The following is a 25,033-nucleotide window of genomic DNA, read 5'->3' as shown; positions in this document are numbered from 1 at the left end:
GGAATCTTTAAAAGATTCTGAAAGGAATTAACTGTCTCTGTCCAATAAAAATTCCACATGAGAATAAAATAAAAACATTTTTCAGGTACAGTGAGACCAAGACAATTTGTTCAATAACACATCTACTCAGCAAAAGAAAATACCAGAGATAGAGAAATATAATAGTGGAGAAATCTTATCAAGAAGATGTGACAATGTCAAATATGTAGTCACCTGAACATAAAGATTTAAAACATCTGAACTAAAATCCACAGAATTATAAAGAGGAATAGACAAATATACATTATAGTCGAGATATCAGTTCTCTTCTCTCAGAGATTGGAGGGATTAATTTAAAAAAAAAATCAGCAACTGCGGAGAAGTATTAAATAGCACCATCAGCTGGCGTGGCTTCTGTGGCGCTGTAGAGAGTGTCACTCAGTCCTGGAAGGTAGTGGAACACACATTCATGTCACATGTTCAGAGTAGTCACTGTGACTTGCAGTGTGTGTTGGATATTCTGCACTCCCCAAGTGCTTTGCTATGATCAGTGATGATATGGTGAACATCAGGATAAAGAAGACATCATTAACACTTTCCCAATTAGTTCCTGTGGGTGGATTCTTAAACACTGATGGAAGGGAAAGAGGATTTTGTAAGGCTTTTGTAATACTGGCCAACTTTCCCACACATCCATCCACTGGTTTATGATTCCACCAACAGGGTTGGGGTGGAGAATGCCTTTTTCGCTCATTCTTGTCCTGGTTTATTGCCCACTCTTTGCCTTCTTCCCAACAAGAGGTATTTTCTTTCACCCCTCGGATGTAGGCAGACCTCACGAGTTAGTATGGTCAATTAGCATGGGGTAGAAGCCTTGTTATTATTCAAGGTCTGAGTTTAGCCCTGGAGAGACTTTGCAATGCTTGCTTGCACTCTTGGCATCCCTGCCACAGTATGTGCTGTGTGTGCACCAGACTATGGGTGAGAGACCACAGGGTGCAGAGCAGGGCTGCTCAGGTGAGGCTATCTGAAACCATCTGGTCTCCAGCCAGCCCACCAGCTGACAGCCAGCACTAGCTCAGCCAAGAATTGAGATCAGCCGGGTATGGCGTGGTCAGTGATCGTCCAGCAGACCTGCAGGCTTGGAAGCTCACGATGCCACTAGCAGCTGAGTCCTGTGGTGATGGATAACACAAACATACCTGCTAAGCTCACAGGCACCTGCTTCCATAAATCCTTTACATTTTTATTAATGAAGGGTACCTCATTGTTTTATGTATTTAAAAAATTTTAGTGTAGTTTCTTTATATTTTATTTGCTATTTAAATTTGTTTTGTATGTTGACTATCATCATCATCACCATTATATCATCATCCTCATTATAGTATGTACTGATTTGTTATGTTTCCCTTGATGGTTTGGTAAGAAAGAGTTCCTTTTTAGTAATCCTTTGTTAAAATATACTGTAATTATTTTCTTTTGGAAAAACATCATTGGTTTTCTTATCCGCTTTTAAAACTTGTTCTGCATGCTAACAAGACCAGAGATAGAATGTGTTCTCCCCAGACCAAAAAGACTTAACATACATTTTAAATATTTAATTAACCAATCAATTAGTTAGCGTGTGTGTGGGGTATATGTGTATTGTGTATGGGTTTCATGCATAAGGTGACCTCTATAACCCTCTGCCTATATCTTTGAGCCAGGGTCTCTCCCTGAACCTGAGGCTTGCGTTTCAGCTACGCTGGAAGCCAGCAAGTCCCAAGAGCCTCCAGTTGCTGCCAGCCTCTGAGCTGAGTTAAAGGCATTTGAGAGTTTGCCTGCCCTGTCATGTGGTGCTGAGATCTGATCTGTAGTCCTCATGATTATGGAGGAAACGCTCTTAACCTCTGAGCCATCTCTCTAGTCCAGCATTCACCTGTAAAGTATAGAATCTAGCACATTCACTGCCGGTGACACCAGCCTTGTGATCCTGGGATGAAGATGCCAAGGAATATCAGAACTCAGGGAGTGAGTCCTTTCTTGTCAGAAGATTGGGTGCCACTGTCATCCATGACATATTCCCTTTGTGGCCCTGGTTCACTTGGCCTCTTCACTTTCTTGTGAAACTCTTTCTGAGGTGTTTACCGAAGTGGTGTGTGGCCACAAGATGCTTTGTGAAAGGCAAACTGTGAGAGGTTTCCCTGAATGCTCTCTCTACTGTGAGTTACAACCCACAATGCTTTCAGCCCCGCAGCAAAGGAGACTGTCTGACCCAGTGCAGCTGTTGTTTGGAGATTGCTGGGCTGAACTGATCGTAGCCTTACAGGAGCTGCAATGGTGAACAGCTTGTGAGCCTAGGGCCCAACAGTGAGCTTCTCTCTCACACTGCTCCTAATATAGATACATCTTGTGAAGAGTGATGGGGCCGAGAAACAAACCACTCTTGTGGCTCTTCTGGGGCTAACAGGGAAGTGGCCTCATGTTTAGGGGGGCTGTCATCCACTGGCTCCTCCTGATGCCATTTAGACCCCCTCTTTTCCCTGCAATTTTTCACTCTATCTCCTTGCCCTAGACCAGGCTGTCCCTAGGCTGTACTGCTGTTTTATTCTGAATTCAGTCAAACTCTCACCCTGATTCTGACTTTTGAGTCCCTCCAGAGACTGAAGAGACCATCCAAGAGACTTCTCTGCCCCCAAGGAACGGCCTGAGGTCATCACACTGTGTCAAGATGGTCAGCATTCACTAGAGAGGCAAACAGTGCACCAGCCTCACTTTTAGATCAAATAGAACTGAGATTTTAATAAAAATATGAACCTGACCTAGCTCTCATCACCAAGAGTCTCAGGCAAAATTCAAGTCAGAGCTAAATCCCAAGCAGCTGCCAATCACACCGACCTTGATAGTCAAGGATAAGAGACTTTTCCTGGGACTTTGGGCATCCTGGCTGCCTCCCTCACAATACCCTTCTCCAGGATTCATTTGCTGAATAAGACCTCTGAAACTGCAGCCTTGGCCGCTTAGTAAAAGCATTTTAGGGATTATTTCTTGCTACCCCTATGAAGCGGCTTTCAGGCTGGACCTTTTCTAAACCCTGCTGACTCTCCTTCCTTTCTTTCTCAAAAGCAGAGATGCATACAGGGTCCTGGGTCTATGTGGGTACTGTTCTAGGCTGGCCTTTTACCCAGTCAGGTGACGTCTTCCACACGGCCACCTCTCCTAATGGCTCTAGGTTTCAATCGGTATTTGTCTAACAGCTCAGTTTACTCAGAATACCTAATGTGGGCACGGCAAGTGGGTTTTGTGTTGATCATTAACTCTGATTGATTGGAAGTGGCTGCCAGGAGCATTGATCAATTAGCAAATACTGCCAGCAAGCATGTGTGCATGGGTGTGTATGCATGCATGGGGGTGAGGGTGGGGGAGACAGGTGTGCATGCGGAGGAGTCCCAGGATTTACACAAGCTACTCAGCACCATTGACTTAAAGAGTCTCTGAGCCACTTACAGCCTGGACATACTTTTCTGTAACACTTAGAGTTGGAAAAATCTTACTTAAACATTCGTCATCTTAAAAGCACTCTCAAATGAACCATGCCTAGCTAGATCTTAACAGATGCGTGCTCTATGCTTCCAGGATGTAGTAGTCAGGAAGCAGTCAGCTCCAAAAGCTGGGGACGAGCGCGATGGGTGTCATTTCAGAACTGACTCCTTAGCCACAACCCTGAGGGTTGGAAGTCACTGTGCCTCTTAGATCACTCTCCTGTCACCCAAATCACAAGCCTTCTGTAGATCCATCTCCCAAGGCCCCTGTGCACTACACGGTGCTTTTTTTTTTTTCACCTGCTGTATAAAATCTACCACAGAACAAGTTGCTGAGGAGGAGGGGGAAAGCTGAATCATTTTGAACAACAAGCTCCACCTGGAGCCTTGGACTTCCTGCTGGGGTGGGCAGGGAGGTTGTCCTCAAATCAGCTCTGTTAGATAGGTCCCTGTTCTGTATGGGGAAGTTCGGTACAGAAGTTAAGCCCACTTGGCTTTGAGTGGTACAAAGACATGTTCAACTCTGGGATGTGACTTGTTCTGCTTAGTTGCATAACTTCAGGCAACTAAAAGTTGCCTTGGTGCCTCGGTTTCTCCATTTTTCCATTCATAAAGTGGATGAATGTGGCTGAGGGAGATGAGGAGCCATGAAAGGCACTTAGCGTGATGTGTGGCACATACCTCGTGCTCTGCCTCTGATCCATGCTATGATTGGACCTCCCAAGAAAGCCGTACTGGAGCTGACAGGGTCCCCAAAACAGAGTCAGAGGAGTTCCAGGCTGACCAGTGAGTAGGAACTCAGCACACAATGGTGATGTCCTTGCTGTTTCCTGAATGCCAAGTCTCCACAGAGTGACGTCCAGTTCTTCCCCTTTCTCCCCAGTCTGCATCTGTTGTGTCTATCCCTGGCTTATGCTTCAACCCTTGTCTCCACCCTTTCTCCTTATAGCCCAGAACCACAACATGGGAAACCCTCTTGCCATTGGATATGATACCACCATATCCGGGGGAGTCCTCTTTCTTCCAATAACCCCCCTTCTGTTCTGTTCTTTCCCCCAATGTTAGAGGCATCGTGTCTAAAGCCATCTGATGTCTGCTAACCATATTCTGAGCAGAAGCCAGCACACTGAAGGCAGCCCATACATAGGACCGTAAGTCTTGCCCCAAGTCCTCTCTGCCTCGACTCCTGCTTCTTACTCTGTTCATGTCTTCTTTTCCTTTGGCCACAGACACAGACTTTCCACACCCACCAGATGCCTGCCTGCCTGAGAGTGCCTTCACATCATGGCTCCTAGCTAAAAATCTCTCCCCAGATGCCCTTGCGTCTGTCCCACCCCCCTCTTTTTTCAGAGATATTTCTGTCTCAGTTGCTGCCCACCTGTTCTTCTTATCCAGGGGTGGGGGATGGGTGGGGGATGCTAGAGATCAGACTAAAGAGCCTCACATGTGCTAGTCAAACCACCAAGCTACACCTCCAGCCTCTCCTATTCTGTTTACAATGGTTCCTTATCATGAGCTGAATAATGAATTTTCAGGGTATCCATGCAGAATCTCTGATTGCGAGGGAGATTTCACAGATGGCGCCTTACCTATGGATCTCAGAGTGATTATTCTGGGCTATCTGGTTGGTCCTTAAAATGTGACCAATATAACTTTATAAGAGGGAGACAGAGAGAGAACTGCCTACTTAAAAGGGGAGAAGGCCATGTGATAATAGAAGCAGTCACTGGAATGACACAGCCATAAAGCCAAGGAATGTTGGCAGCCTGTAGGAGCAGAAGGAGGTAAGGAATGGATTCCCTCCCGAGGCTTCAAAGGCCTGCTGACACCTGCCTTTTACCCAGCAAAGCTGACTTCGGACTTCTCAGTCCCAGAAGCTTAAAGCAAAAATCTTCTTGCTACTTCTAGCCAATGAGCTACAGGAAACTCATTTACAACCCCTGCCCCCACCATCCCTCCTGCCTTAATTTCCCCTTCAGTCTTTCCTTCTCTCTAGGATTCGGCTCCACACACAGGAACCTTAGTTTTGTTCCCCATATTGAGAGAATGGCAGCCCATTCACGATCTTTCTACATCAGTGAGGTATCTCTGATAGGAGACTTGTGCAGCCAAGTCAGTGTCAGAGAAGTAGCCTGGCCTGCATTGGTTCTTGTGCTTCAGGAAGGAGCACATCCATGCCCCTTGGGTGCTGTGGCATAGTTTTCTTGTGTGTTATGGCATCAGGAATGGCAGCCAACTCTCTAGGTTGAGCCTGAGAACCCCAGGCATCTGATGAAGAGCCATGGTAGATGCTGGAGTCCTTTAAATAGGCTCTCCCCTAGCCATAGTAAAAACCTCAACTCTACCTCGTGGTAGTCTCAGATCTAGACAACTGCAGAATCAGCCTGGTCAGCAGAGAGTGTCCTTGCCTGGCATTTTCAAGTACCCAGAGCACTTCTGGGAAAATTAGGGCTCTCAAGGAAGGACCAGGTTGTTCCACCTTGCTGCAGAAAACTAGGCACGAAGTGGGATGTTTCATCAGGCTCAGCTTCAAGAGAGGTCAAGGAACCTTTGTGACTCAGGATGTGGGAGGACTTGGATACTGTGAGCCAGCAGGAGATCAGTTTCTAGGGAGCCACAGAAGCCCAGCCATGTGAAGGTTAACAACTGAGACCTTAGGTATCGGAGAGCTGGCCCTGACTCTTGCTGGATAGCTGTCTCAAGCCTCGATCTCCTTATCTGTAAAGCAGTGAGACTGTCACCCAGTTAGGGTTGCTTTGATTCTTGAGTGTGTATGGGGTTGGCAGAATCCCATGCACACACTTTGCACTCAGTGTTAGTTAGCTGGAGCACTGACAATATCGATAATGGTGAGACTCCATAATCCAAGGACTTCGTTTCTTGACTGGAGGGGAAGGGCAGATTTGGACCATACAGTTTCTCAGTTCCTCCTCTGGGATGCCGAGAGATGGAAGGACGTTCCAGTCTTCATAGATCACAGAGAAGGTGTTCCCTGCAGCCTGATTTCCATATCCTGGGCTTGCACGCTTGTGCAGCGGAGCCAGGCGCACAGCCCCAGGAGAGATGGTTGTTAGCGGTTTGTCTCTTACCTTGGTTGTCATAGGAAGTGATGACCCGAGGCTGCTGAAGGCACTGCTTCTCTGGCAAGTTTCCTATTTAAGGAAGACAAAGAAGGTGGCAAGTGACCACAGTGACAATGGTATAGTGTTCCCTGGGAGGGAGACCGAGGGAGCTGAGTGCACCTGAGATAACTGTATGCTGGTTGGGGCTGAGCACATCTACTGCCACGCTGTGCACACCTCTGGACTAGCATAGCCTTACTCACGGGAGTCCACAAGTGTCCACTCCTCTGTCTCCCAGTGGAAGCCTATCCAGGCTGGGATCCTTTCTACTGATCTATGGAACCACCACTCTCAGGACTTTTTGCTACAATTTCCAAGATATTTACTCAGACACAGACGTCTGACTGATCATCATACCTTTGAGTGGAGTGGACTGGGAGGTTCCAACACGGTATTTGAACTCTTAAGTTTCCAAACTCCTAGCTCAGTTTTCTTTCCTCCCTCTGAGGAGCACAGGGACAGTAACCTGCTTCTGATTCTAGCCTTGAAGATGGGAGGATACTCGGTTTGGTTTAGTTTCACCAATATTACAGGCCACTCAACATGTTTGAGTTCTCTGTACCCACTGGTGATGTTCACACATCCTTATAGCCCAGAGGGGTCAGGATGCTGAAGAGAGATGCCTAGTTCTTGCTACAGGCCATCACTGTCTTCTCTGCCCTTCCTAGGCATGAATTCAGGTCTGCTTTATGGCTGGTCTGTGGCTGTGGTCTATCCTTACTGAGGCAGGCCCTGTACTTTGTCTTCATGGGTGTAGGAAGAGTCTGAGGAAGAGCCACGATTATGGCAGAAGGAGATTCTCATACAACAATTTCTCTTACAATTCATCGACTCCCTGTGACCTAGAGTGAGCCTCACTTTAGGGAAAACAGTGGTTCAGTCTGGGAACTAGCACATCCCTAGGACTACTGTCTACAACAGTGGAGCCAACCACATAAGCAACTCTGTTTCCTATGCCTTCTACTAGCAGAAGCTGGTCAAGGTGGGCAGGTGAGGCACTCAGCTGGGCTAGACTTGGGATCCACCCAGAGATTTGTCTTGGAGAACCTGCACGTTTCTAGACCTTTCCTACGAAAGAGTTGAGTCAGGCCCCCAGGACTTTCCAGAACATGGTTGGCTAGCCAAGGACAGATCCATTGTCATTGTGTGCCAATGTGGGGTGACGTGGCATGCTGGGCTGGAGCTCCAGGCCGCTCGGGTGAAGACAGGAAGGCTGCCTTCTGTGGGCATGGCTGGCTGTACCTCCATGAGGAAACAGGAGCTGGGAAGGGAATCCTCAAGGAGGATGATTGGCTGGCACATCTCCTGAGAGGTATTTATAGCCAGGGCTGCACAAGTGGTTTCTCTCTAGCTGTAGGGCACCAGACACCGTGCTGCTAGGCAGACTTCAGCCAGGACCAAGGAGAGCAGCCAATCACAGCAGGGGAAGCCCGTTGCTGGGTGAGCTGTGGGAGAGGGGTGGCTCAGCCCAAACACCTGCTACTTCCAAAAGTTTGGAGTGTTTCAGGCTCCCCATCGTTCCTCTTGCCAACACCCAAGCCCGAGGAGTGTACAGAGTAGCAACAAGAGGACACATGTGCCCTTTTGGATCGACACCATACTCAGTCCCATTTGTGCACACTCTGTCAGCACATGCCACCGGGCCACTTCCTTCTGAGATGAAATTTCTTCAACTGCCGGGGCTGGACAGCCTGTTGATTAGCAGGAGTGGGTGACTTGGGTACCAACAAGGCACACATGTGATGAAATCTGCTGCAATGCTAGTGTCCTGGATCTTGGTATCAAAAACCATGGAAAGCAGCTATTATATTTCCCCATACGTGCATGTCATTTAACAAGTAGACGAAGTCTTACATTAAAACTACATGTGTTGGCAGGATGGCAGAACCACCATGTTTCCTGGATTTAGGGTTTCTGCAGACATTCTCTGCAGCCAGATTTATACCAAATCTTCAAACATTAGATTTTTTTTTAAAGGACTATTTAAATCACCTTCTGCGAACTGATACTAAGAGCCTCGGAGTCGTGTTTTTTTTTAAAATTTTTTTTATAATCATCTTGAGAGTTACTGTATTGCTTTCTGTTTTGTGAAGTTTTTCACTAATCTCCCATCCAACCTTGAAGACACTCAAAGTAGAACAACTCCAGTGTTTTCTGAGAGGCCTTTGATGCTTGACAGATGGCTCACACAAGGCAAAGAGAAGAACAACATAAAGGATATTCTTTTTTTTATCCACAGTGTTTCACTTCGCTCACTCACCTGCTCACACATGAACCCAGCACACATGCACACACACACTCTCTGAGTGGCCATTCCTATGGCTGGAGTTCCTGGAGTCTCCTTCTTAGGCTTCTTAGTGGCTCAGAGTATCGCTTTGCTAGCTTTGATGTCGACCTTTGCCACCACAAGAGAGTTAGAATTTCCCTATAGCTCAGCCCCCATTAAGGAAGCTTTATATGGATCCACTAGCCAGGACACAGGAGGATGACTTCCTTAATGGATGTGTATGCATCTTGAAGATGGCTCCTTCCCATGAACAATGTAAGGGACTCAGGGAAATGGAAATCATTTGAACACACAGCCCTACATGGACAGGGTTCTTGACTTCCTTTTTAACTGTTTAATCTCTAACACTTATACCTTTGCCTGGTGAAAAGTAAATGATAAACAGAGCTGTTGAAGGAATAAACATATTATAAATTTAGTTTTCTTCATGTGCTTTTCCTCTTTGCCACTGTCTGAAGGCTGGCAAAGCCAGAGTTAGTCACTCTTCCTCGTTTGTGCTCTTGTGAAGGCTGAGACATTTGAGTCCACGGTTCACATGGATGGGGTCTGATGGAACCCCTTAACAACGTTCTGGGAGTGGAGGTTGGATTCCTAGTAGACCTCTGTGTTCCCATTGTACATATTGGTGTGGATGTTTCCTCTGGAAGCTGGAGTAATCAATCTGAGGCCACAAAACAAAGCCCACTATATATGGCCCATCTCTTGTGTTCCAGGAAGGTTCTGGGCCATCAGAAAAGAATGCTGTCTGGAACCAGAAAGAAGAGGCTTTGGAAATGAACTTCTAGTTGTATTCCACAGTTCAGGGGCGGTAGGGACTATAGAACCTTTGGCTGGCTGTACCCAGGCCTCAAGTAATACTGATTTAAGACAGGCCACTATCCTAGTCTGTCCAGAGAAAACCAAAATGACAACAACCACAACCACAACAACAAAAAACCCAAACACATTTTAGAGCTGTCTAGTCTTTGTGTTGTCAGCAGCCCTGCCGCTGGTGGGAACACACAACCCTTAATACTCCAAGTGAAGCCAAATCCTCTTCTATAGCTCAGCCAGCAAACAAATGGGTGCCGGAGTTCACGACATCATTTCCCATTTGCAGCTTCCAGAAAGGCAGGAGCCCCGATAGCTTTCCAGTTCACAGAGGCCTGGAGGCCTGGCTGAGCCACAGGCAGCCATGTTTGATCACAGATTAGCTGTTAGGGCCAGTTTCCCAATGAGCACAACTAGACTCTTCCATTCATTTTTCAGGGTTTTGAATCACAAAGACAAAATAGAAAACAGAAGGAAAAAGAGATTTACCCTGAAAGCCGTTTTCTTCCAACTCTTGCCACTTCCGGATTCCGTTTCTGACACCTTGGAATCCTGTGAGAGAAAGGTTGGGTGTGAGACTCTGTGGGGGGAGCATTAGGGCGAGAGCCATGCACCACTTTTCCACTTACAGACCCATCTGTGCTAAACAAGGCTGGGGGGAACCAGTTCTTTCAGGATCTGAGATAGGCTGCCCTTGAATGAGACCCATTTGAGGAAGCAATGCAACCCTTAAATAAAAAAAAAATATTTTTGAAAAAGGTAGGTTTTAGTGATAATGGGATTGGCTATCAGGATTTTCCAGAAGGAACTTTGGCTATACAGATGCCCAATACTCATTCCCATATCACCAACATGTAAGTATGAAAGTGTTATTTTTTCTGGGCCTTTTCTATCTGCTTTGCCTGTCCATTTCTGTATGCAGAGAGCACGGACAAAGACTGCCTGTTCCTATGGGAGTAGAGAGTGACAGTTGCCTACTTTCCCAGCATCCCTTGCAGCTAGAGTATGGGCCTGTGTAGGTCTCAGCATGGCCCATCAGATGCACCTGTGTTTCATTCTGGTGATGATGTAATGCAGAAGGGAAGGGAAGCTCTCTCCCTGGCAGTGGCTGGAAGTGATAGTTGAGAGACTGAGTCCCTGGCACAGAACTGATGTATGCCTGGGTAAGGGGAGCAGATGTGTCACCACAAGACCTGTTCTGTGGCACACTTGATAGCAGTGTTCCCAGGAAGCCCAGTCTCAGGTCTGGCTCTCTAATCTTTCACCTACCTAGAAGCCCCCAAATCTTCCTCAGCACCCCCCCCCCGCCATCTTTTCTGCAAAGTCTGTTGTTCTCCACAGTCTGCGCTGTGAGAAGCGCTGTTCTATGTAAATGACTGAGAACATGGTGGATTCCTAGAGAAAAGAAGAGAGACTAGGCCAGCCCTGCAGCCTAAATCCCCGGTGACTTTCCATGCCTTAGCATCTTGTCCCTCTGACTCCTCTCCAGTGCAAGGCCACAGTGTCTGCCTCGTGACAATAATTGAGCTTTATTCTTCTCTGATGGGTGTAGAGGGTTAAGGCCTTCCTCTAGCTGCTTCTTAGGTGGAGAACTCGCTTGGAGGTGACAGGAAGAAACTTGAAACTCAGCAGGGCGATTTTGGGTTCTTGTGCATCTGTGTGAGACGTCGAAACAAGTTGTTTGACATAGTGCTTTTCTCCCTCAGGCTGTGTCCTAAAGTGTGGCCACACAGGTTGGTACGGCCTGGGGTTTCCGTGGCGGCAGACCTTGGAGTCTCTACACTATTCTCCTTTTCCACTTTGGTGCAGAAGAGGGAACACAGCTCTCTCAACTGCCCAGCATCTTTAAGAAACCTTTGCTGGGAAAATGTTTATGGAAAAATACCAGTGCCTTTCAAATAGGGGTGCTTTACCCCCAAGTCAGGGCCAAAGCATGTATGCCCTTCTGGAGTCATGGCATTTTGGGTAGGTTTTGGGTACCCTGAGGGCAGTTTGATACCCAACACTCTAGGGCTTTTCTCTTTATCTTCTCTGGTGTCAGAAGCAAAGGGACTGGGAGGTGGGGACTACCACACTGATTTGGAACTGGGCCTCACTACACTCGGGGAGCGGTCTTCTGGATTGTATTACATGTGACAGGCGCCATTTCATTCCCATCAAGAAGCAGAGAGGACATTTTCTTTCTCCTTCAAAGACCCTGAGAGGGTCTAATCCCTTCTCCCAGAAGCAGCGCGGAACTACAGAATCAATTAACCTAAACAGCTCCCATCCCCACACTCCCTCCTAAACTCTAACTGCAGTGAACCCTCAGTTCTCCAGTCTTTCCCTAGCTGCCTCTCTGAGCTGCATCAGAGTCCCAGCGCATGTGGCTGGTGGATCAAGGTTGACTATAGAACCGCTGCCCTAGCATGGCAGGTGGACGGCCTGTGGGCGCCTCATGTGCACAGAGGCTCTGGGGGACAGATAGAGCAACAGGAAGGCGTCCCAAGGAATGCGTGGGCTGGAGAGAGAGTGAGAGGCAGCAGTCATCTTTCTCTGTGTAGCGGTCAGGCATCTCTGCTAAAGAAGTGGTGCGGGGTTAGACTCTTAAGTTAGTCTCAGAGGCTTCCTCCAAGACCAGCGCCACGAGGCCCCTACATTTCTCGGGGATTTCCTGAGCCTCCGTTTGGCACCCTTTATATTCTCAAGTTGTGTATGTATGGAGAACAGAGGCAGATCCTGCCTTCCGCAATCACCCTATAAGCAATCACTTGTCAGTTTTCGTTTTCCTACGTCTGCAGAACAAGTAAAATTGAAGCTAAATTCAAGTACGGTCAGGAGCCGTCAAACCCAACTCCACCACACCCCAGCCCAGGTTCCCTTCACCCAGTCAGTCCTTATATCTGTGGGAGGCTGAAAGAGAGGCTTAAGAAAGGGGAAACTGAGGCTCTAAGTTATCTCAAAGTCTGACTCAATACAAGGATCCTCTGGGGCCCCTGGGGCCTTATGGTGAGATGCATGCTGCCTGGGGACTAGGCCTCTGCTACACGTGATCAGCCTACAGCCCTGGATTCTTTCTGAAGAGCATTTTTCTACGTGTTTTGCACCCTCCAGAGAATAGCGGGAGAAAACAGGCCTGGGGCAAAAAGTGCGCTGTGCGTTGCCAAGGAACGCAGGTGCTGTGGCTCCCGGGGCACAAGCAGCGGTCTGGGAGAGGGTTGGACTGGCCTCGTTGGGGATTGGGGGTGCTGCTTTAGGCGTCCCCCCGGCGGGCGGACTCCAGGGCTTGGTGGCCGAGGTGCCCAGGGATCCTGAGGACCCGGGCCAGGCGGATGTTACCTCCTCGGTTTTGCAGCAGCGCGCCCGGGTCCGCCTGCGGGTCCAAGTGCGTGGCTTGCGCCGCGCGCCGCTTCTCGGAGTGCACGATGAGCAGCATGTCGATGGCCACGGCGTTGCTGTCCTTCTTTAGCTCCATGGTGCCGCCTCCCTCCAGGACCGCGCGCAGCGGCTGCTCGCGAGGCTGCCTAGGCTGCAAATGGCCCCGTGCGCGCCGCTGCCTGGCGCGGGAGAGGGCGAGGGCGCGGGAGAGGGCGCTGCCCCGCCGCCAGGTCCGCCGGGCGCAGTTTCGCTGACTCTGCCAAATTCACTATTAGGACCCGCCCGGGAGGGCGCTACCCTCCTGAAGTGCCTCTAAGTCACCTTTGAAAGGAAATCCCCGGGCCCGGCCCTGAACTGCACCCAGGATGCACTTTGCAGGGTTTATGACCCTTCCTCCCCGTGCAACGGAAGTGCAGGTATTGGGCTCCAGCAAAATTTTCCCTGTGGCTGGGCTGGGTGCTGCCTCATCGCCTTCATCTATCTCCTAAGAGAAGTCACTGGTCAACCCTGAAACCTCACTTCAGAGCTGGTTTAGTTTTGGAAAAGAAAGGCAAGGAGAAGGTTGAATTGCAGGGTGTGTAGCTGTTGGTCACATCTTCAGCCTTGACTTCTTTGTTTCCTTGGGTGGTTATGAAAGTTGATAGATAGTTCTTTTCATAGACTGAGGCGTTATGGTGAAGCCCCCAACTCCCATTGATGACTGTTTCAGACCTTGGGTCATATCTACTGGGCATCAAGCTAAAACAATCTTATTTTTCCTGAGATGGAGGTCTTAGAAGTCTCCATTCCTTCAGGAAGACTAGCTCTTGCCTAAGGGGAACTGGGCAGGGAGCTGTGGCTGCTGTCAGGGAGCTGGACCTGAGAGCCCCTTCTATTTTTAGCCAGGCCTGTTCTGCCCAGCCAACAGCTACAGGACATTTGGCTGTATGTAGGTCTAAGGAGTGTGTTTACATGGCTTCTGCTTGGGAGCCTTTGGCACTATGGTTCAACCAGGTGGGAGACAATTCTCTAATTTGTCTTTACACAGGTAATAGATGCCACCTCTTCATGGAGGCCCTGCTCTGTGACCCCACCTTGGTACATGGCTCCTGAGAGCTCTCCACCTTGTCCTTGAAACAGTCACTGTTATAAGCTATGTTCCAACTGCAGTGCCACCGCTTGCTAGCCATGTGACCTTGGACCATTTCCCTCCATTTTCTCAGCATCGAGAAAAGTCACTGTGTCTTCTCTAACTGGGTGTCTGTCTTGGCTTCTAACAATGTTGAGCTGGTGCTGCTAGACAGCTGAGTCTCTTGATGGACAGGGGAGACAGATGGTGGACAAGGCAGGTTTCACCCTGCTAAAGTGAGTCTGTCCCTGGCTATATGTGTGTCAACACACACACACACACACACACACACACACACACACACTGGCTGGGAACGAAAGGACTAGAAAGACCTTCTGGGTCTTGGAGGTGGTTTAAGCAACCATGAGATCTGAAGACCATGAGAATCTGCACGCACTCCCTTCACCCAGTGTGGCCTAAGCCAGTGGTTCTCAACCTGTGGGTTGTGACCCCTTGGGTCAAAAGGAAGGGAGTCAAAGGATCCTTTCACAGGGACCCACATATCAGATATCCTGCATATCAGATATTTACATTATAATCATAACAGTAGCAAAATTACATTTATGAAGTAGCAACAAAAGTAATTTTATGGCTGGAAGTCATCACAACAGTATTGTACTGAAGGGCCACAGCCCTAGGAAGGTTGAGAACCACTGGCCTAAGTCCTTCAAGAGACAGTGTTACGGTTTGGATGTGCTTGCCTCCCATCCTTGTGACTGTGAATTTGGGATAGAGATGTCTTTGCTGTAGGAAGCCATCTTATGTACTGTAGGATACTTAGCAGCATCCTACTAGATTCCAGGAGTACCGCCTTGCCAATCCCGATGACCTAGACTGTATCTAGATGTCAACAAATGTTTCCAGAACTGCACTGAGAGTCTTGCTTTGGAGCAAACTCCTGAACTAGGGTCACCTTGACTCTGACTCCTGATGCTGCCAGACGTTTGAACTTCTCCTCCTCATGGTCCTTAGTGCCAAGACCCAGCTCCTGTGACCTGCAAAGCTGCTCCCTGCCTAGAGCTTGGAGGAATGACTGGGATGGTCTCTCTTTTTTTCCTCTTCCTGCTTAAATCCCATCCCTGGCCTGGGTTGACTCAGTTGTGAACTGATGACCTGTTCTATGACAGAGAGAAGGGCCTCATAGGGAAGTGGAGGTGGCTGAGGACCTTAGGATGGACCAATCAGGGAGGGGAAGGGGTGAGCTGAGGGGAAGATTAGGGATACTGAGATAGCCTTTAGGCAGAGTGTCTGTCTACTCCATCTGTTCAAGGCCTGTCTCCAGTTGGACCTTCAAGACAAAACAAACAAACAAACAAACAAACAAACAAATGCCTTCAACACACCTTGGACCAGCCTCATATGCACCTATGCTGCAGCCAAAACCATCTCGTAGCTTCAAATGCCCCTGACCTTTCTGCTTTTAGACTTTCTTCTAAGAGGTAGCCCCTCCATCCTGATACCATGTTGAATAATGTGGTTCAAAGATTCTATCCTGGCTTTACTAATGAATCTTTACTCTTATCTTAGGTCTGGCAAAATAGAGGCTACCTCCATTTTCGGGTAAATGCTTAATTATTTAAATTACAGTGAACTGGAAATTTCAGAATTCAAATGACACAGAACAGTCAGAATTCACTATGCATTGTATAGGCAATCTTTCCGTAGAATGATGGATGACAGGTATGAGGGAGGTTTCACAAGGTAATGATGGGGCTGAAAACTCCTACTGTCCTAGGGATGTGGTCACCATTATAACAATCATGACACTACACAGAACACACATGTTTTTGCTGATGAGCTGCAGGCAAACCTACTACCTGCCAGCAACCATAGCAATATATTTATGCAAAATACATACCTGATAATTGTAAGTGACTATGTTACTCATTTGTGTATCTACACTATACTTTTCTTGTTAGAGTATACTCGTATTTATAAAAAAATATTTGCAATAAAACAAACCTGACTTTGTTTGAAAATGCCATAATGCTATTTTCAATCTTATATGCTGATATACATACTTTTATAAAAAGCAAGAAATTCTTGCTACATTATTGTGTTCTTGATTGCATCATTTTCTCTGTTTGACTCAACGTCATGTTTGTTTATCATGACCCAGAGGCAACAGGCTACTCAATATATGTACTTACATATCTACATCTCCTTCGGCGTCTATCATGTATTTGCATATCTACTTATTGACATCATATAGAGGAAATAGGTAACAGGCTACACCAAAGCTTCTTAACTGGGCTGGGAGCCCACAAATGGGTGAGTTGTAAAAAAAAAAAAAGGCAATAATAAGAGTTTCTAAATGTGCAATGACCCAAGATTAACTCCAAATCAGTGTGTAATTAGTCTGAATATTTCTGGTAGTGCTCACCTTAAATGCATTGTGGGACTTCACTGCAGCCTTGGTTCTGAACACACAACATGCACGCTTAGCACTGTGCATGACATCATTCACGAGGCACCAACCTATGCTGTCTTAGATCTTGTGGCTCAGATTCAAGACAATAGTCATGATGGCATTAGACAATTGTACATTATAAATTGCAGCATTTCACTGCACATACAGAATTCTCAGCACATATAGAAACTTGACAGTTTATTAACGCAAAATAAAAACTTTAAAAATATTTTCCTACTGTTATCCCACAGGGTGTAAGTATCAAGTTACTTTACCTTTCTAGTGTATTTTGTCAGAATATTTGATTTTAAAGATTGCTTGTCAAGTTGATGACGTGAGTTTTGTTTAAAAAAATGATTCAATGAATTTTGACTTGGGGTTAGGATAAATTTTCCAACAATTTCTACAGTAACCCTAAATATTCTTTTGTTATTTGGTCTTTCCTGTTTAAGCGAAGCCGTGATCTCAGCTTTGATGATTATAAAATCCAAACACTGGTTAACCCAAAACAAAACCAAAACCAAAAAAAAAAAAAACCCCAAAAACAAAAAAAACAAAAAACACTGAAGATGGCCTATCCAATGTTCAGACACACTTTAATTCTTTATATAAAAATAAATAACAAGCAAGTTATCCATATGCAAATTTACCTTCATAGTCAATAAATGGCAAAAGTTATACATATAGCAATGTATATAAGTGCTCGATTTGTATTATTTTATATACTTATATATCTGCGATTGAATAAAAGTTTTTTGGGGGGGATGAAAACAGGTCACAAGAGGGAAGTGTTTCGAAGCCCTGTTGTGCCTGCTCCGGCTAGGCTTGTTAAATACACTGCGAGATGCTCATACACTGATGACATCACTTAATGTGTTTCTCAGACCACAGTGCTCTACAAACAGTGCATGACTGTTGCTTTCTTGTGGGCGTCCTCTTCCTGGTTGAGCGTGCACCCAGCTGTCAGCCCTACAGCTTCCACTTGCTTGCAAGTGGACTTGTCGGTTGTCTTCTGAGTTCCAGGCCCTGAGCTGGGGCTGCAGGTTTGGAGTTGAAGTAGTAGGTGGGTGGGGTGCTTCTGGCTATAGATTCCCACCTGAGAGGAGTGTCCCCTGTGTCCTCACACTGCTGTTTGTCCTTAGAAAGAGGAGCTCTCTGGGACTTCCAGTTTGAATCATTTCCCTTCCCTTGGGTTTCCAAGAGGCAAAGTTCTGTCTTCCCTACAGAAACAGATGTCAGGTACCAGTCGGCACAGAGAAAGCTTTTAGAAGGGAACCTGCAGGCACAGCATACTTGTCTCCATGGAAGTATTAGGGACGTGCAACAGGAAGTAAAGAGACACAGGGAAGGTGACCAGACCAATTCTTCAGAGCAATGTGACCCCTCTGAATGAATGAGGTCATGGTGATCTTCCAACAAACGAGAGCCCATGAGTTTTGCCAAACTCATGACCAGTACTGAAAATTCAGAAGACCAGGCAAGAGAGAAACTATATCATCCAAACCCTGTCATTTAGGCATGGCCACTTTTAAGTGTTCCGTTCAATAGCATTTCTTCTGCTATTGTTGATACATATAATAAACTGAGTATGAGTCCCTTAAAAATAACAGTAGGGTGGTGTCCTGTACAGGTTGGTGTCATGAGTTTCCCTCTTTTGGCACACACAGTGAACCTCCTCGAAACTAATTTAAAAGGCTGAGCAGTGAGTACGACTGGTTCCCCTTTGTCCAGTGCTAGGAGTTCAGCCTGTTTGTATTATCCTCTCCCCAGGGTGATGCCACGGGTAAATGTTTGTGTGCCTACACCTTTGGCCACATAAGCTGGTTATTTCCTTAGAATAGATTCCTGGAAGTGGGATCACTGACTCAAAAGGTTATGACTATTTTAAGGCTTGAGATATATACAATGTCAAATGACTTTCCAAAAAGATTGTGTCTACTTACAAACTCAGTAGCCTTGTATGTCCACCTCCCGTCACCTGTCACCCTGATTGAATGCTGTCATTACATAAGCCCTTAGCATTGGAATAATTAATGCATGGGGCAGATTTTAGTTGAACTTTTATTATCTCCAAGACTAAACTAACTCTCTCTCTCTCTCTCTCTCTCTCTCTCTCTCTCTCTCTCTCTCTCTCTCTCTCTCATGTGCAGGTACATGTGTGTGTACCCTTGCCTATGGGCAAGCATGTGGAGATCAGAGGATAATCTTTTTTCTTCTCTTTCCCCATTCCTGTGTCCTCAGTGCAGGGATTGCAAACATCAGCACCTTGTTTAGCTTTTTTTTTTTTTTAACAAAGGTTCTGAGGATTGAATTTAGGTCCTCTGTTGCAAGGCTAGCAGTTTATCAGTTGAGCCATCCCCTCAATCCCCCATCCAACTTTACATGTGTGTGCTGTTGGCTTTCTAAGGCTCATAGTCTTCCTTTCTGTCTTCTACTGTAATGGCACAGACATTTAAACACTAACTGGAAGGAGGAACACTCTTCCATCTACACACAATCTTCCTTATTTTACTGTAAACTCTGGTAAAGTCCTCTCCAAACCTTGACCCCTTTAAATTCTTTGAGGACCAGGTCATTGCCTTCTTTGCTCCTCCGCTCCCTGCTTCCCCCATGCGCTGTGCCTATGGCTGCTGCACACAGGAGGTGCTCAATAAATGTTTGAGCCAAATTGGACAGAATGAGGGCTTCCAGCAAGCTGGCACTTCTGGCTTTAGCCTGGAGAAACTGCTGAGCCCCGCAGAGCAGTTGCTCCTTCCTCTGCATCGTTCTTGCAGACCTTCAGGGCCCAGAGGAGAGGAAGGTCAAGTGAGGACAAGTGTCTCTAAAGACACCTTCCTTGGCTGCTGGCAGAATATTCTGGAGCACAGATTTGGGGAGAGCTTCATTCAGAGAGCTGCTTAGTCCTGTTCACACACCCCCACCCCGGCTGCTGCTAAGAACCAAAGCATGAGTCGTTTTTCACGATCTCCGTTCTGAGCCTTTCTGGTGTTTGCCTTCCCGGCCCGCCGTTCGCTGTTTCCATTTCTCCCTAACTTTCCGTGACTCCTTAATTAGTTTTCTGTATTTTTTTTTGTCTGTCCATAGCTCATTAAAGCCACATCTTGTCGCACACATTCATGGGCAAATGTTGGAAGCATTCTGGTTCAACCCTCAAGTACTTTGACTATAGAAGTCCTGCTCTGTGACAGTCTTGGCCTTTTCCTGGGGATGGAGATGATGAAAATCAATTCGTCTCTCACCACCATTTCCAAAATAGCTTGGTCAATGCCAAGAGAGATATCCAGTAGCACATGAAAGCCTGAGAAGAGATCACCTCTTCGGCCCTGCCAAGCAAGCATCACTGGCTTATTGACATGTTCCTGGCGTGTCTCTGGCATGTTCCTTGTGAGTAAGAGACCTCGTCCACCCCTTGTTCACCCTTCAGTGCCAGTTCTGGGTTAGAAGCTCACAGCCTGTGTTCTTCTTTCCATGGATTCATCCCAATTGTCTCACAACAGCTAGAGGTTGGCCTGATGGATTTGTGTCCATTTTATTGACAAAAAAAAAATAGTGAAGGATGAGGAGATTGGTTCAGGAGACTGGGGAAATGACTCTATCAGTGAAGATTTTTTTTCTGTGCAAGCATGAGAGCTGAGGAAGGCAACTGGTGTTGACCTCTGACCTCTACAATCATGCATAAACACGTGCATGTTTGCCTACATGCACATGTAAAAGCATTCACCAACACACAACAACAACAACAACAACAACAACAGCAGCAGCAACAACACCGACACCAACACACACACACAAACACACACACACACACACACACACACACACACACACACAGGCTTTCTTCTGGGGAGATATTTCTGACTTTCCCATTAAACCCAACACACTTGTAATTGCATATGTTTTCAGTGAAAAGTGGCACAGGTGTCTTTTTCAGGAGCAGGCTGAGGTTTGGATTGGACATCTGGAGGGTTCAGGGAGGCACTCAGGGTGACAAGAATTCCTTGAGAAAGAACCATTTTCTGGGCAGGGTGAAGCTGTCTAAGAGGCAGATGAGTCGGATAGAGGAGGAGGCTTTGGAGAGTGACACAGAGCTACAACCAAACCCGCAGCAGCCGTTTGATCAGTTTTGTGGACCCTTAGGGGCCCATCAGGAGGGTGCTGCTGGGGAAAACAGCCCAGTGGCCTGGATCCCAGGACTGTAAGGGAGCCAGCTTTTGGTGTCACTGCAGACTCAGGCTTGGCTTGTCCCTGGGGCAGAGTGTCTAATAGGAGCCATGGGTATTTTTAGTCTCACGTGTGCAGGCGCAGGACAGGGTGAGCCGGAGAGGAACAACTAATAAGCTGTGGTCCTTATCAAATTGGGAAAGATGACATGAGGACTGGAAAGCACAGGCTGGAACTTTTCGTAGGCCTCATTTTTTAGAGAACTCTCTTTACATAATTCACATGGAAAGATTGGGGTCAGGGTGATTATAGATAGCCCTGGCTGCAGAAACCTGGAAATGGGGTATGCTCACTGCCTGCAACCCACCAGCTCCTTTATACAGACCCTGCTCTGCCCTGGTGGGGAAGAGCTAGGGCAGGAACTATTGTGGGCCATTGGTTTGGAATAGGGTCCTTCAAAAGGCCAACAGCAGAAGTTTTCTGCATGATCCAAAGATGCGCAGGCGGTAGCTGAGTGGTATTATCCATTATTACGAGTTTACAGATGAAGAGAGGCTGGGTCAAAGAGGTCCATGGACTGGGTACGATCACCCATAGGGGACATGGCAGAGCTGGTGTGCACCTTCTCGGCTTGGATGAGCACCTACCACTGCTTTCTCGTAGCAACAGCCAGCTGTGTCTGGGATGCCTTGTCCATTTTCTTTAGCCTGAAAACATTTCCTCTGCCAACTCTGTGTCAAAGACTGCATGACTGGATTGGGCAGGGAGGATGATACCACAGTCCTGCTGTCAAGGAGCTCTGGATTTACTGAGGGCAGCATAGGAGTGTCAGCCCAGCTGAACCTCCATGTGGTTGGAATCCAAGCTCACCCTGGGGAGAAGAGTGATTGGCTGGTGTTCAGACTTTGGTGTTTAGCGTGAGGACAGCAGCGTCTCCACTGGTACACTCAGTTATCCTTCTCTGGGGCAACTTCTGAGGGCTGGGCAGGCAGCTGGGGAAGGGCAAGTGTGTTCTCCACCCATGCCTATGTTCTGAGCTTTGTGGTACATGGAGCCTAGGGCAGGGCTCAATAAGTGAGGGCTTGGGTGAAACTGCAAATGGAGGTCGCATCCAACACCCACCGCTGTCAGTCACCACTACCCCAAGTTTGTGCTGCGACAGCAATGGCAGACAGAATGTGACAAGGATTGGGGTGAAAGTATTAGAGAGAGTTCCTTGGAGCCTTCTTGTCTTGGACCAAAGTCAACTTGGCACGTGACTGCAGCCATCTGTTTATCCCTCCTCCTATCCCTCCTCTTCAATACTTGGGTACCACGCATTCACATCTATTCATTTCACTTAGCTGTTAATGCATCCATCCCTACATCTCTATGTAGACACCGGTCCTCAACCCATCTGCCAGTTCTACCCTTGTATCCATTCCATCTAACCAAGTCCATTCACCCACACATTCATCATCTGTCCATCTGTCCTTCATCCCTGTCCAATCACAACCCTTTCCATCTGGAACCAGACATTATGTTCTAGGCCTGTGTTGGATGCTTCAGAACACAAAGATGAATGAGTCCTTCTTTGTAGTTGACCTAGAAAATTGTGTTCAGATCCACTTAGGAAGGCAACAGAGCCTACTGGGACCTCAGAGGCTCACTGAGAACCTGGATGGAGTGAAAGACAGGCAGATGAGTGGGGATTAATAAGGATTCTTGGGACTCTGGAAGGACTGAGATGGGGGAGAAAGGAAAGAAGGAAGGCAGGAAGGAAGGATGGAAGGAAGGATAGAAGGCAGGCAGGCAAGAAGGTTTGGGAAGAGTGCCAGTTATGGCCTGAGCGTTTGTGTTCTTCCCACCCCTAACCATATATTGAAATCCCAATCTTCAGTGTGATAGAAATGGCAGGTGGGTCTTTGGGAGATGATTCAGTTATGAACGGTATCAGCATCCTTATCAAACTATCCCAGATGAGTGTGTAAGGACATAGGAAGAAAGTGCCATCTCTGATGCAGAAAGTAGACCTTCCAGAAGGTAAAATTTTCCGAGGTTCTGATCTTTGACTTTTCAGTTTCTAGAACTATGAGAATTTTTTCTAATCTATAGGCTTCCCAGTTAATGATATTTTGTTATAGCTGTTATAATGGACTAACAGAGGATGAAAAACATGTTTTGGTGCTCACTCTATGTTGGGCCCTGTGTCAAGTGCTTTTATTTGGTCTTGATTGTTTTTCAACAGACTTTCCAAGTAGCTACCTCATTGCGCTCATGGAGCAGGGATTGGAGAAGTCGCTGTGGACCGTGAACAGATGTGTGAAGAACAGTGCTGGGTTGCACAGGCTTGCTAATATAGGACACCAGAATAAGGGTTTGAGACAAACAGATCTAGGGCAGATGGAAAACATGTTACCTGGCAGGAGCTTCTGGACTGCACTGCTCGTGGACCATATAGAGAGGAACCATGGAGTCTGCAGGCTCAAGCATTACCACGTGGGAAAGAGGTTAAAGAGCACGCACAGCTGTTGGCATCTGGTACCTGATTGTACCTGTTGAACATGGTGTGGAGCACCCCTTTGTGGTTTCATCAGACCCAGAGATCAGCTAGACTGTCTCTGGCTGGAATATACCAGCTGATATAGGGTCAGATCTGGGGGTGTCCATACAACAGCTTCAATATCTATCCTTCCTTTTCTGATCGAGGATGTTCTCCTGTGGGTGAGGTGAGAATGAGTAGGAGAGGGTCACCTCCTAACTCCTTGCCCAAGATTGCCACTCAGGGCTACACCAAGACCTGAGCGCAGGTCAGTTTTCTGCTGACACACAATTTCTGTATTTTCTATGTTCATACTTAATTTGTATTGCTTGATCCCAAACTGTCCCCAGTCATTCTAATAAGTATCTAAGGGTCATCTATTGAGATCCTCTGTCCTGACACTGAGTGTTTCCAAATGGTCAGGTAGGTAGCCCAAGAATGTACAGGCTTTGGGACCATATCAGGGTGAAGGCTGGGATGAGGTACAGCTGCATTTGTACAGATAGATGCCTTCTGACAGCTGCAGAGATGGTTTTACTGGGGCTGTGGTAGAGGCTGGGAGAGGGAGGAACATCAATGCTAACTAGTGGGACTAGAATTGGATACATCTCACCTGTTACTCTTAATATTTATGGAAGGCTATTTCTTGGGCCGACCATCTAAGCAGCAGTGGCTCTGCCTAGCTCTGCCACCATGTGCCATGGCCAGAGGCCACTCGAGCACCACAGCTAGAAACAGCTAGCCAGAAACACCAGCCCTGCCACTCACGAGATGCCAGTGTGGGAGATTGCTCTGCCAATCTGCCATGCTGTCTCTACAAGGTTACACTGAGCCCAGACTATCCTGCCATCCACGTGGTACCCAGTAAAAGTGAGACTCTAATGCTTAAAAATTATCCAAAGGCTTTATATGTTTGGTAATGCTCAATAAACAAGATGCCTACATAATTGGAGGTGTGTCCCAATATCTAACCTTATGATATAAGCTACCCAGGATGGTCCTAGACTCATGGTTCTCCATGGCTCCTGCATCCTGCCTCTTCCTAGCTCCTCCTCTTCCTCTCCTCTTCCTCTCCTTACTCCTCCCACATTAGCTCCTCCCAAATTACCAAGTTTATGGTAAGTGTTGGGGGGGATATCCTGTTACACTCACCCACTCACCCACTCCAGGCCTGCTACTATCCATTCCCAGCCCACGGATCTTCAATTCTCTGAGTTCAATCTTTTTGTCTGTTGAAAAGAAAAAAAACCTATGTGGTTTGCTTTTCCTCATTCAGAGAGCAGAATTAGGTAAAGCAAGAGAGGTGTCTATGTGTCCGCATCCACGGGTGCTTGGTCTGATAGACTCATTCCTGATGTACATGCTCCCCTCGGTAGCCACGAGGGGAGATGTGGGAAAGGGGAGTGAAACTGCTCCAGGCCCCAGTTACCTCAGCTGTCCAGTCCTTCCTCCCCAGCCCGCCCCTCGCCATGGCCGGCCACCCACCTGCCAGCTCAGCTGTCCTCCTTGCTCACCATGTAATCCCTGCCAGGAAGAGAGGAGGGAAACATGAGCTGGGTTTGCACCCACTATATCCTGCCATCCTGTCTTTCCTCCAACTAGGAGGGGGGTAACTAGGGTTGGGACAGGGCAGAGCAGGCCTGGGGAAGAGCTTCCAGACCCAGCTGCCTCTGACTGCTGCAGAGCAGGCAGCTCATAGGGTGTGGGTGCATGGCAACTGCAGGGCCCAAGCCTTCCTTCTGGAGGCTGCATGTGGG

The 25,033-nt window shown here is 47.3% G+C and overlaps 1 protein-coding gene across 1 annotated transcript in view; it reads right to left on the bottom strand.

The window, feature by feature from the left end:
* Window positions 1-13,178, bottom strand: part of Ky (kyphoscoliosis peptidase) — a 38,446-nt gene extending 25,268 nt beyond the window's left edge. Inside the window, exons 1-3 of the mRNA XM_028756743.1 lie at window positions 13,038-13,178; window positions 10,209-10,271; window positions 6,590-6,652 (exon numbers count right to left, since the gene is read on the bottom strand). Of these exons, the coding sequence (XP_028612576.1) occupies window positions 6,590-6,652; window positions 10,209-10,271; window positions 13,038-13,173 (262 nt within the window). The 5' untranslated portion in view covers window positions 13,174-13,178. The remainder of the gene's footprint in view (window positions 1-6,589; window positions 6,653-10,208; window positions 10,272-13,037) is intronic.
* Between the last annotated feature and the right edge of the window lie 11,855 nt (window positions 13,179-25,033).

Source organism: Grammomys surdaster, unplaced genomic scaffold (genome assembly GCF_004785775.1).
Source record: "Grammomys surdaster isolate TR1022 unplaced genomic scaffold, NIH_TR_1.0 126131, whole genome shotgun sequence".
NCBI lineage: Eukaryota > Metazoa > Chordata > Mammalia > Rodentia > Muridae > Grammomys > Grammomys surdaster.
Note: the sequence above shows the minus strand (reverse complement) of the source record. Positions and strands in the feature narration are given on the sequence as shown.